General features: G+C 40.8%; 1 protein-coding gene across 1 annotated transcript; it reads right to left on the reverse strand.

Moving 5' to 3' along the window:
• Positions 1-10,453: 10,453 nt before the first annotated feature.
• LOC132862511 (ecto-ADP-ribosyltransferase 5-like) lies at positions 10,454-12,203 on the reverse strand. The gene is made up of 3 exons (XM_060894551.1): positions 12,129-12,203; positions 11,445-11,532; positions 10,454-11,356 (listed from the first exon to the last, which is right to left on the reverse strand). The coding sequence occupies exons 2-3, from the start codon at positions 11,523-11,525 to the stop codon at positions 10,685-10,687; spliced, it is 753 nt and encodes a 250-aa protein (XP_060750534.1). The 5' UTR covers positions 11,526-11,532; positions 12,129-12,203; the 3' UTR covers positions 10,454-10,684.
• Positions 12,204-12,714: the final 511 nt, after the last annotated feature.

Below are 12,714 nucleotides of genomic sequence, written 5' to 3' on the forward strand. Positions count from 1 at the left end.
GATTAGCCCACCATGGCAGGATGTGGGCCTTGGGGCACCCTCCGGGGCGGGCTCCTGGATGGAGTCAGCACGGATCTCGCTGTCCATGTCCCAGACAATAGGCCCCACGACGATCGAAGGAGGAAGAATGGGGTCCGGATGTCTGGGTTCCTCAGGCCCGAACATCCGGGACAGGGCGTCGGCCTTTCCGTTAAGCGCCCCAGCTCGGTAGGTGACGTGAAATTGGAACCGAGTGAAAAAGAGGGCCCAGCGAGCCTGCCTGGCATTGAGTCTCCGGGCCTCCCGCAGGTACTGGAGATTCTTGTAATCTGTTGACCACAGTAAATGGGTGCTCTGCACCCTCCAACCAGTGCCTTCACTCGTCCAGGGCGAGCTTAATAGCCAGAAGCTCACGGTTGCCGATGTCGTAGTTCTGCTCTGCCGCCGAGAGCTTGTGTGAGAAGAAAGCGCACGGGTGGAGCTGTGGTGGGGTGCCTGATCGCTGAGAGGGAGCGGCCCCCACCCCCGTCGAGGAGGCGTCCACCTCCACCACAAAGGGCCTCCGAGGGTCTGGATGACGTAACACGGGAGCGGAGCAAAAGCATTGGCGGAGCTCCTCGGACGCCCCTGGGCCTCCTTGGTCCACCTCAGGGTCCATGCCTTACCCCTGAGGAGAGAAGTGAGGGGAGTGGTGATCTGGCTGTAACCCTGAATGAACCGACGGTAGAAGTTAGCGAAGCCCAAGAAGCGTTGGAGTTCCTTAATCGTCTCCGGAACAGGCCAGTTCCTTACTGCTTTAACCTTCCCATCGTTCATCTGTATCCCCCGTGCACTGATGACGTAGCCCAGAAACTGCACCTCCTCACGGTGAAACTCACACTTAGAGAGGTTAAGGTAGAGCTGTTGGGAACGAAGTGCCCCTAGGACCTCACGGACGTGGTGATGGTGCTCCTCCAGGTTCCTTGAGTATATCAAGATGTCATCGATGTAAACCATGACTTACCTTTGTAGGAAGGGTCGGAGCACCTCGTTCATGAACCCCTGTCACACAGCTGGGGCGATAGATAGGCCATACGGCATGACCCGGTATTCGTAGTGTCCGGAGGGCATTATGAAGGCGGTCTTCCACTCGTCCCCCTTAATGATGCGTACGAGGTTATACGCGCTCCGGAGATCAAGTTTGGTGAACACCCGTGCCTCCCTTAGGGCTTCCAGAGCTGCTGGGACAAGCAGGAGAGGGTAAGGGAGAGGGGAGATCTGGGCGTTAAGCTGTCGGTAATCAATGCAAGGACGTAGCCCCCCGTCCTTCTTCCCCACAAAGAAAAAGCTCGACGCAGCCGGGGAGGATGACTTCGTGATAAACCCCTGCCGGAGAGCCTGCTGGACGTACTCCTCCATAGCCTGATGTTCTGGAGCGGAAAGGGGGTAGACTCGGCCCCTTGGCAGCTTAGCCCCGGGAAGCAGGTCGATGCAGCAGTCCCCGAGCCGGTGAGGGGGGAGACGAGTAGCCGCCTGGGCACAGAACACGTCCTTGAAGGCTTGGTACTCCGTGGGGATCTCTGCCTGCTGGGATGTCGTGGCTTCCTCCACCCTGGTGGCGCCTACCAGGGCATTGGAGACCCTGGATGGAAGCCGGGAGAGGCAGTGTTCCCGGCAGTGGTCACTCCATCGCAGGATGTCGCAGGGGTCCCAGGAGCATGCAGGGGCGTGCTGTTTCAGCCAGGGCCTACCCAGGATCACACTGACAGTGGACTCATCAAGCACCATGAACCTTATTTCCTCCCTATGGAACAGCCCCATGCGTAGAGTCACTATGGGTGCACAGTACTTCACCCAGCCCCGACCCAGTGGGCGTCCCTGGATGGTCTGGACGGCTAAGTCCTGGGAACCCCTCTCCCGGGGGAGCTGCAAGCTGTTGAGGCAGGCTTGAGAGATGAAGTTCCCTGCCGAGCCGGAGTCCACCAGCACATCCACAGAGAGAGAGAGAGGTAGTTAGAAGCGTCACCGGGAGTGTGGACAGAGTAGAAATGTCTGATGGAAACTCTACCGTACTCACCGCTGCAGGAGCAGGACACGTGGGGCATCTGGCGATGGAGTGGCCAGGGCTGCCACCATACAGGCACTTGCCCGAAGCCCGGCGGCTGTTCCTCCCCCACCGGGGAAGCCTCTGAGAACCCAGCTGCATGGGTTCGGCGTCGGGAGCGGGCGCCAGTCCAGGCTGTTCCCCCGAGGTTGGTGACATGGGGTGGCATGCGGACAGTCGCTGAGAAAGGCCGATGGATTTCCCAATGAAGTCCTCCAACCCCGTAGCACCATCAAACACCGCCATGGCCTGTTTAATCTCGGTAGAAAGACCCAGCCGATATACCCCCAGTAGCGCCGCCTCGTTCCAGCCACTAGATGCCGCCAAGGTGCGGAAACGCAAGCTGTACGCCGTGATGTCATCATTCCCCTGGCGCAAGCTAAGCAGCTGGTCAGCCGTGGATAGGACCCCGGAAGCGGCACTGAAAACTTTGCGAAAGTGTGCCGCGAAATGAGCGTATACGTCCATCATGGGGCTGGCATAGTCCCATAACGCTTGAGCCCAAGCTAGCGCTCTTCAATTTTTCAAAAAATTTCAAAATTTATTTTTTCTTTCCTTTTTTTCTTTTTTTTTTTTTTTTTTTCTTTTTTTTTTTTTTTGGAGGTCCGTTATTCTGTTATGCTAGACACAGAGGTGGAAGCCGAAGTGAAGGCAAACAGAGTTTTAATGGCAAAAACACACTGGTTAGCAGAGACAATGATATATCCGGTGGTGCGCTAGGGAGAGCAGCCCACGAAGTCCTGAAGAGAATGCCAAAGGCAGTCTGTGTCCAAATCCGAAGGAGCGCTTTAGCCGAAGCGCGAAGCTGGGCATTTACACAGGCGTGTAGTGAAAAGCACAGCCAAACCATAGATAATAACGGACGGAGGTTAGAGTGAGAGAGGGGATTATATATGGTGGGTGATGAGGTTGAAACGAGAGTCAGGTGTGTGTAATTAGTAAGCCGGCGAGCCGCTCCGTGCGGGCGGGGACAGACTGGTGTTTTATTTAATAAAAAGACAAACACAGGAAAACTAAGCAACAATACACAAACAGGATACAGGGAATAAAAGAGTACTGTATTAATGTATTAATGGTGGAGGTAATTAGAGAAACATAAGGAACAGGTGTGCAGCGGTGGGAAGGGGATAAATATCAGGAAGGGCAAACACACATGAGCGCAAAACAAAAACAAAAGCCCTATTCGGACAGGACTAGTTTTACAGGGGGTCGTTAGAGAAATTTCAGTTTCACAGACGTACTTTGTGATTTTAATCCCGTCTGAATCTGCCATGTCTGTCTTTTTCTCACACGACCTGTGTAAAAATTCCAGAGCAAATTACCTACTGTTTTTCAGCAAAATCGGTGCTCCTCTGAGAAATCTAATCCCGTCCGAATGCGAATGTCTGTGATTGCCGAAAATATTTTTTCCAAAACGCGTTTTCTTGTCTGTTTTGGTCAACGTGAACTACCATATTAACCCTAGCGCACCGGTATTCAAGTTTCTGCTTTCTGCACACCAATAATGGATGTAAATGTGTTTGCTACTTTGCGAAGAAATAAAAAAATGAAATCAACAAGAAGAGCCAAATCACGTAAATTGTTAAGACTGGCTACTGTAATATCAGTTTCAGGTACTTTCATTTCTATATAGTCAATTACGTACATAACGTGAAAATTATATAAAAACGTATTTATTCCAGTGGGTTTATAAGAAGTTCTATATAAAACCATATGATGTTAAACATTTTTTACATTTGTTTTTTATTATTATTTTTTCGCCACCATTTTACAATTGATCGGTCATATGACCATACGCAATCCACGCATCCTGGACATGTGGTCTTGTGCAACTCCCACATGTAAAACAGACACTCCTACCTCCGTAATAAACACAGAGATTAGTCCCGTCCGAATCCATACATGAAATGACAGACGTCGGCTGGAAAAAATTCTAACTCAAACGTCATTTGGAAAACTAGTCCTGTCCGAATAGGGCTAAAGACACATGGCATAAGACATCCAAACCTCTGCTTGAACGCCCCCTGGTGTACAGGCAGAAACGAGTCCAAGCCAGCTAAGACAGTTTGTTTAAATAAAGAATGGACAAAAGATATTTCTGGTTCACGTGTGGAATGTGTTTCAATAGCATTCATAAGCTATATATTTATTTTAAATAAATAAAACTCAGAATTTAATGTGGATTAATCTGGCTGGTGTCATGTTTCCCAGAATTCAGCATGGCCTCACATCATGGGAAACAAAAATGGCTCCTTTTTCCAACCGCGCCTACGTCCATTTCCATAGATGAGGTCTCCAGCCTTCTAATTACGCACACACCTTCACACAATCACACACACACACACTCCTTCACACTCCTACACACAGCCCAGATTCTCAAATACACCTTGTAAAGTCAGACACCATCATCATCATCATTATCATCGATTCTTTGGTGATAATTTTTTGACCATTTGTGACATTTTTGTTTGACATCTTTGGTAACCAACAGACTAAGCATCTTATTTCTCTTAGATCACAGTTCCTTGGTTTAATCTTTTGCTCTCAGCTGTAGACTACGTGTAGAATAATTAGACAGGAAGTAATTAAACTCTTCCTTTGGCTCCGACTTAAAGGTAATGAGACTTAAAGCTGCAACCTGCCTAATTATTTCATTAACTCATAAGCACTCGTGTGCTTTGCATATGGATTTTAATTGCACTGTGTGCTTGAGAAAACATAAAGGTAAAAAAAAAAGGAAAATCACATACAGGCAAATGGATCTTGGGTGTGTATGTAAAATCTGTAGCACTCTGAAATGAGTCATTTACAAATCAATGAATTCATCAATCAAACGATCAATCAATCATTCATTCATTCATTCATTCATTCACTCATTCATTTTCTACCGCTTATCCGAACTACCTCGGGTCACGGGGAGCCTGTGCCTATCTCAGGCATCATCGGGCATCAAGGCAGGATACACCCTGGACGGAGTGTCAACCCATCGCAGGGCACACACACACTCTCATTCACTCACACAATCACACACTACGGACAATTTTCCAGAGATGCCAATCAACCTACCATGCATGTCTTTGGACCGGGGGAGGAAACCGGAGTACCCGGAGGAAACCCCCGAGGCACGGGGAGAACATGCAAACTCCACACACACAAGGTGGAGGCGGGAATCGAACCCCCAACCCTGGAGGTGTGAGGCGAATGTGCTAACTACTAAGCCACCGTGCCCCATCCATCAATCAATCAATCAATCAATAAAAAAAATCTTTTAGACCTGTTTATACATTCAATCAGTTTATGTCTATGTACATGGTACGAAGTGCTGGGATCAGAAATCAAAGTCGTGAGCACGGTGTGCCGAACGCAAACACTGCTCCTTTAATGAGAAATGCTCGTTATATCCCTGAACAGATGTTTTAATATGACCATGATGTAACTCCTGCTCGTGTTATGATGGTGTTTTCTGTTTAAAAAGGAGGCAATACACATTAAAATTGAAGGACTTAATCCGAGTGCGGTCCATCATCCCATAATGCGGGAGTACTTACCGCCCGATATGAGGCTTTGGGTGCACTTAACAGATCAGATCTGCTTCAATTAGATGTTTTTAATGTGGCTTTTGCAATGATTACACCACTGTGCAGGGCCTTCTGTTGTGCTGGTGTGCATAGCAAAGAATTTTAGGGATGGAAAGCAGACTGAAAATAAAAAAATAAATAAATAAAACATAAGTGTATCTTATGGTGAGGTTGCTACAGAGGCTGCAGATGGGAGTCTGAAATCCATTAATCTCATCTATGTATATCTAAAATCTCAGTCTAGCCGTGTTTATAGTGTTCATTTACTCTTTTATTTGGGGTTTTTATTTTTTCCAATGGCTAACAAGCATCGTTCAACTTTGAAGCCACTTTTTTTTAACTTCCTCATACAGTCTGTATGAATTGTGGCCAAACAATTAAACTGATATCCAAAATTTTCTCAACTCACCAAAACACTTCATAAATGTCACAAAAAAAGCTCATTGGAACAAAACGCTGGCAATGACTCTCACTCTGAAAGCACAAATTACACTCACAACGCACACACTCATCATAAAACACTAACAACAGGGAGCATATATGATGAACCTTTGATTTATTTAAAGTTTGAATTAGTTTTTCACATAAATCTGCATTTTATTTTAAAGTAAGAATCACCATTTTCACTTTATTGTACAAAATTATAGGTATTGTAACAAAAAACAAATCATAAATGCAATAATTTGCTTCAATATCCTTTATTTTTTGTCTTTGTTTAAGTTTTTATATGGATCTGTCTCTCACTGCCCCATATGTCCCAATATTCTATCACCCCCCCCCCTCTCTCACCCTCCTGTCTCTGTCCCACCTTCTCTGGCTCTTCTCCTCCCCCATCTCTCTTTCCCCCCTCTCTGTCTGTCTGTCTCTCTCTCTCTCTTCCCCCTCTCTGTCTGTCTGTCTGTCTGTCTGTCTCTCTCTCTCTCTTCCCCCTCTCTGTCTGTCTGTCTGTCTGTCTGTCTCTCTCTCTCTCTTCCCCCTCTCTGTCTGTCTCTCTCTCTCTCTCTCTCTCTCTCTCTCTCTCTCTCTCTCTCTCTCTCTCTCTCCCCATCTCTCTCTTCCCCCTCTCTGTCTGTCTGCCTGTCTCTCTCTCTCTCTCTCTCTCTCTCTCTCTCTTCCCCCTCTCTGTCTGTCTGTCTCTCACTCTCTTCCCCCTGTCTGCCTGTCTGTCTGTCTGTCTGTCTCTCTCTCTCTCTCTTCCCCCTCTCTGCCTGTCTGTCTGTCTGTCTGTCTCTCTCTCTCGCTCTCTCTCTCTCTCTCTCTCTCTCTCTCTCTCTCTCTCTCTCTCTCTCTCTCTCTCTCTATCTCTCTCTTTTCCCCCTCTCTGTCTGTCTGTCTGTCTGTCTCTCTCTCTCTTCCCCCTCTCTGTCTGTCTGTCTGTCTCTCTCTTCCCCCTCTTCCCCCTCTCTGCCTGCCTGCCTGCCTGTCTGTCTGTCTGTCTGTCTGTCTGTCTCTCTCTCTCTCTCTCTCTCTCTCTCTCTCTCTCTGTCTCTCTCTCTCTCTCTCTCTCTCTCTCTCTCTCTCTGTCTCTCTCTCTCTCTCTCTCTCTCTCTCTCTCTCTCTCTCTTTCTTCTCTAATTCTCTCTCTTCATTCTCTTCCTTTCTTCCTTGTCTTCTTTAATCCTTGTTTCCAAACAAAATCATTACAAAGGAAGACATTAATATAAACATTTTTGGACTTGATTTCACAGCTGCTGTTATACAGTAGAAAAACACATTTTGACCAATCAGAATAAAGAATTCAACACTGTGGAAAAACTATCATAAATTACTTTTCGAACTAACCGAAAAGCGCAATCTTAGCTCGCTAGCTGTCAAGGTAGTCACTTACATGTAATTACCCATTGAAAATGTATGACTAACTTATAAATTAAATGTTCTACAGCTTTTCTTCAGCTGGCTCCAGGTGCTTTGTTAATTTTTGAAATGGTTCTCAAGTCTATCGACACATGAAGCCAAATTTCAGTGCTTGTGTCACACTCGCTTGCTTTTCTAGTATGTTGACAGACATCTGTGCAACCATAAATGATCCATAATCCTGTTTGCTGCAGCAAATATCCACTGACTTCATTCAGGCTCAGACATATTGCCTCTATGTGCCTGCTAAGAAACTTGCCAAAACGGCTTTGTTGTCACATTTATCAGAGGAAATGCCCTGAATCAGCCGTTGTAAACACTGATTCGTTGTGGTTCGTGTGGTCACTCACGGTCTCACGAGACACCCGGTTTCACAAACGCCTGCTGAAGGTGTGGTGGTACTGTAAGGTTGTTGTCTTCTTCAGGATCGTCTTGGATTTAATTCTGTACAGAAAACATGTAGAACAAGAACTTCTAAATGATAAGTGTAGAATAAGTCTTGCAGATTAAAACAGACGAACAGAAAATGTATGTATTATCTATAAACAACAATTCCTACCCAATAAACAACAATTCCTTATCAATAAACAACAATGCCTAAACTATGAATAATTTCTTATCTACAAACATCAATTACTGATCTATAAACCATTCCTGATGTATAAATAACAATTCCTTATCTATAAACAACAATTCCTGATCTATAAACCATACTTATGTATAAACAATAATTCGTTATCTATAAACATTCATTTTTGATCTATAAACAACAATTCCTGATCTATAAACAATTCCTTATCTGTAACAATTCCTGATCTATAAACATTTATTTTTGTATAAACAACAATTCCTGATCTATAAACAATTCATTGTGTATAAACAACAATTCCTGATCTATAAACAATTCCTTATCTGTAACAATTCCTGATCTATAAACAATTCATTGTGTATAAACAACAATTCCTGATCTATAAACAATTCCTTATCTGTAACAATTCCTGATCTATAAACAATTCATTGTGTATAAACAACAATTCCTGATCTATAAACAATTCCTTATCTGTAACAATTCCTGATCTATAAACAATTCATTGTGTATAAACAACAATTCCTTGTGTATAAGCAACAATTCCTTATGTATAAACAGAAATTCCTGATCTACAGTATAAACAATGCCTGAGGTATAAACAACAAATCCTGATCTATAAACAATTCCTTATCTATAAAGATTAATTATTGATCTATAAACAATTCCTTATCTATAACAATTCCTTATCTATACACAACAATTCTTAATCTATAAACAATTCCTTATCTATAAACATCAATTCATGATCTATAAACAATTCCTGATCTATAAACAATTCCTTATCTATAAACAACAATTCCTTATATATTATAAACTTAATTACTTATATACAGTTTGTTATCTGCAGACAAAAATTTATTATCTGTAGACAAAAAATTATCTGTAGACATCAACGAAGATTTCCCAAAGACTTTTTGAGAATGCATTTGGAGATATTACAAAAATATGTCTACATATAAAATATGTCTACATATTAATTATTCATACAAAATTCTTCAGAACACTAATACACTAGTACATACGGCAGGAAAATGAAGATTTCCGCAGTGTAGTGCTTTAGCGCCTCCCGGTGGTTCAATAGAGAAGTGCTGCTCTGAGGTACTGTAAGATATAACAGGAGCAATCTTCTCTCAGATGTTCCTCAACGCTACAGTACAAAAAAAAGTACAATTATTATATAAGTAAATAAGTAAAATAAAGTAAAATAAAATAAAATTATAAGTAAAATACAATTTTTATTATTATATAGAACAAAAAATCAAATTATTATAACAGAAACATGTTCAGGGTTGACTGCTATAGTAAAGTAAATAAATAATTAAATAAATGAATGAATAAATAAATAAATAAATAAATAAATAAATAAACATCAGCTCACACAGTGACAAAAAGAAAATCATTTTGCATAAAGAATTCAATATTTTGGGTGTCACAACATTTTGCAGACATAAAGCAGAGTTGTGATGTCCAATAAAACAGAAAAATAGAGTAAAAATAAATAGCTAAAATAAATACAAATAAAAATAATACAAAACAAACAAACAAACAAATAAATAAATCATACATACATACATATTTGAATATAATATGACTGTTTATGAATAAAATATCTGAATTCATTGTGTTTTGGGGACTTTTATTTTGTCAGCCATTGTTCAGTAATTGATTTATATTTAGCCCTTACTTCACTTCTTTGTGTTTCTTTTCCTGTATTGTCTCGTTTGTTGTTCTTAATGTTTTTGTTTTGCTTCTTTGTGTTAGAATGATTTGTGTTAAATATTACTCTATGGCATGTTTGCTGAATCTATTTATGGTTATATTTTTATTATTATTTGGTCTCCCTGTCAGTTTTATTTTATTTTGTTTTGTCTCTTTTTTCTTTTTCATCTTCTTTAAACCAACTCCTATAATCATCAATCAAAAACAAGGACCATTATATCTGTCCATTCATCCCTCCATCCATCCATCCATCCATCTATCCATCTATTAATAAGTGAACAATCATCTAAACTCTTTATATTATATGTACATACCATAACATGTGGTATATTTTTTGACTGAGGTTTGCTCCTATCACAAAACCTATGCTTTGTATATTGTCCTAATGTAAGTGTAACACAGTTTGGACATTAATTTGTGTGTAAATGTTATTCTACAGAAATGTTATTCTGTTGTTGTTGTTTTGTTTGTTGTTTTGTGTCTCATCCCTTTTTTATGTAGAAAATGAGAATTTAAAACTATTGAGCCACCACTGCAATAAATATTTATTTATTTATTTGTTTGTTTGTTTATTTATTTATTTATAATATTCTTGGGACTATAATAACAACACAAAAAAAGACACAATTCTTTATTTATGAACCTCGAACATATGGTCCAGATGTCTTATAATTTCAAAAGCATTCAGACATTAAATTCCATTCAAACAAAAGCTCAGACAAAATGGTTAAAATTACAATGTTGTCATTATTATTAAGCAATTTTATAATGTAATAACAAATAATGTATATCCTTGACATCAATACATGCTTAGAACACATTGCATCATGGCCTTAAATTATCCAGTCATGTTAGTGGTTGTGCTATAATAACATCAACAGTTCAGTAGAGCTTTTTAACCAGCTTGCAGTTCATATTGCTAAAAGTTCCCGCACTCTTTAGAGTGTAAATGACTTCACAGTTCATCTGGTTTTCTGTAATGTTTGTGATAGTAAATTTTTCAAAAGGTGGGACTAGCACCTCTTCCTCATTAGTTATCTTAGAAATTTTGGCTATGTTTGAACCATAGCATGTGTTAATCTTAAAACAGGATTTAGTTCCAAATATTTTGTGCATGTCATCTTTTACTGAAGTCGATGCAAACCTGCCAAATCGCATTTCATCATTAATCTTGGGTCTCTCAAAATCAACAGTGGTTCTACGGAAAACATTAACACAGCTCTGCACTTTATAAATTTGTATGGCACGTGTTAGCAAGAAATGAAAGGCTACGTAGTTGAAGTTTTGGGGGTAATCGTTTTTTCCTGAACTGACAGCATCATTTAATTTTGAATAAAGTTTTCCCAGTGGATCGGTGTAGACCATAATTATTCTTATAAAATTATCCTTAACGTTTGAGTATTTATTCCAAGATTGTTGAAACTTTTTATTTTTATTTAACTCTTCCCCTAGGACCTTGTCTATTATCAGTTTGTTGGTTTCTTCAGCGCAGCCTATAAATTGGTCATCAACAGAATCCTTTGCCATGTCCAGTTTATAAGCAGGGTTTTTTTTCTATAAAATTAGAGGAGGGAAAAACAATATAAGAAAATTACTGATAAGAAAATGTCTACTCAGTGCAGAACTTGAAAGAGAAACCCACCCGGTTGGACAAAACTGCTCCAGTGTTGATGATGACGATGATGATGGCAGTGGTGGTGAGGATGAAAACAGCTTGCCTCATTGTTCATCTTAAATAAAAAGCATGTATAGAGAATATATACAAATTGTATACAAAGGACTATTCTACAAATGAGTGAGACATCAACTGAATTTATCATTGTGGAGATTATTGAGTAGTCCTAGTGCATTTTTTGTATATCTTTCTCACACAGAAAAAAAAGGAGGCATGTCTCTGTTCTTTATGTAAACTCCAAACGTCTTGAAACATCTCCACTACAGTCTGAATAGTGCTTAGGTTTGGCATACTGTATGAGTTGTGAAAACCATTGTGTGAAAGTTTGGTATGAACAATGCTTCATTGCGCACGCAACTCAACTGCCTGAAGAGAAAAAGTTTTCTGCCTTTCTATCTGATAACACAATGCATCATATCAACATGTACAATATTGAAAACCTCAGAAACAACCTCACATGGTTTGATAACACATTTTCTAGCTTGAATTATTCCAGTAACATAGTGAATAATGTTCTCATAATATCATAAATAATACAGTATTGTGTCTTAAGTAAATGTACAGTATGCTTGAAGATCAGATAATATAATTATATCTAAACAAACTGTGATGGAAGTAATATAACTTTTCCAGTACGATCATAATACTCACAGATCTGATGCGCTCAAGGCTTCTTAAATATATAACGAGGAGGTGCTCAAACCAACAGTGTGTCAGACCTTCAACTCATCGCTATTTATACTCAACTACTTCCCTTTTTATTTACCATAAATGGAGTTGTTTTCTCCTCAAAATACAACGTGTGCATTTTTGAAAGAAAGGCAGAAAGAAAGACAGAAAGACAGAAGTGATGATTTACAATCCTGAATTATTTCAATTGGATTAAGGTAAATAATATGAATAAATGCAGTTTATAGTTTTCTTCAAGAGCAAGTTTGACTGCCAAAAATTTTCCAATCACAGATGTTGTAGTTTTGCTCTTCTTGGGGTCACCTTGATGGAGAAAAAAAAGCCACAGGGTCCATCTTCCTCCCAAAGCAATGGATAAGCACAGACATAACCCCTGTTTCTGAGCCATCTACTGCTATAATAATGTAGGACCTGGCAGGGTCATAGTGTAGGATATGATGAACATGTGTATATGTAGTTCTGTAAGAAACTAGAGGAGAACGTTATAGCATATGTGTGTGTGTGTGTGTGTGAGTGTGTGTGTGTGAGTGAATCCACTTGCCAATTT

This window comes from Tachysurus vachellii, chromosome 2 (assembly GCF_030014155.1).
Source record: "Tachysurus vachellii isolate PV-2020 chromosome 2, HZAU_Pvac_v1, whole genome shotgun sequence".
Classification (NCBI taxonomy): domain Eukaryota; kingdom Metazoa; phylum Chordata; class Actinopteri; order Siluriformes; family Bagridae; genus Tachysurus; species Tachysurus vachellii.

What these genes read in the sequence shown, in the direction of transcription:
- LOC132862511 (XM_060894551.1), bottom strand. Translation starts at nt 11,525, where the DNA reads ATGAGGCAAGCTGTTTTCATCCTCACCACCACTGCCATCATCATCGTC. An exon ending in GAGCAGTTTTGTCCAACCGG is followed by an intron (nt 11,357 to 11,444) that starts GTGGGTTTCTCT and finishes CTAATTTTATAG; the next exon opens with AAAAAAAACCCTGCTTATAA.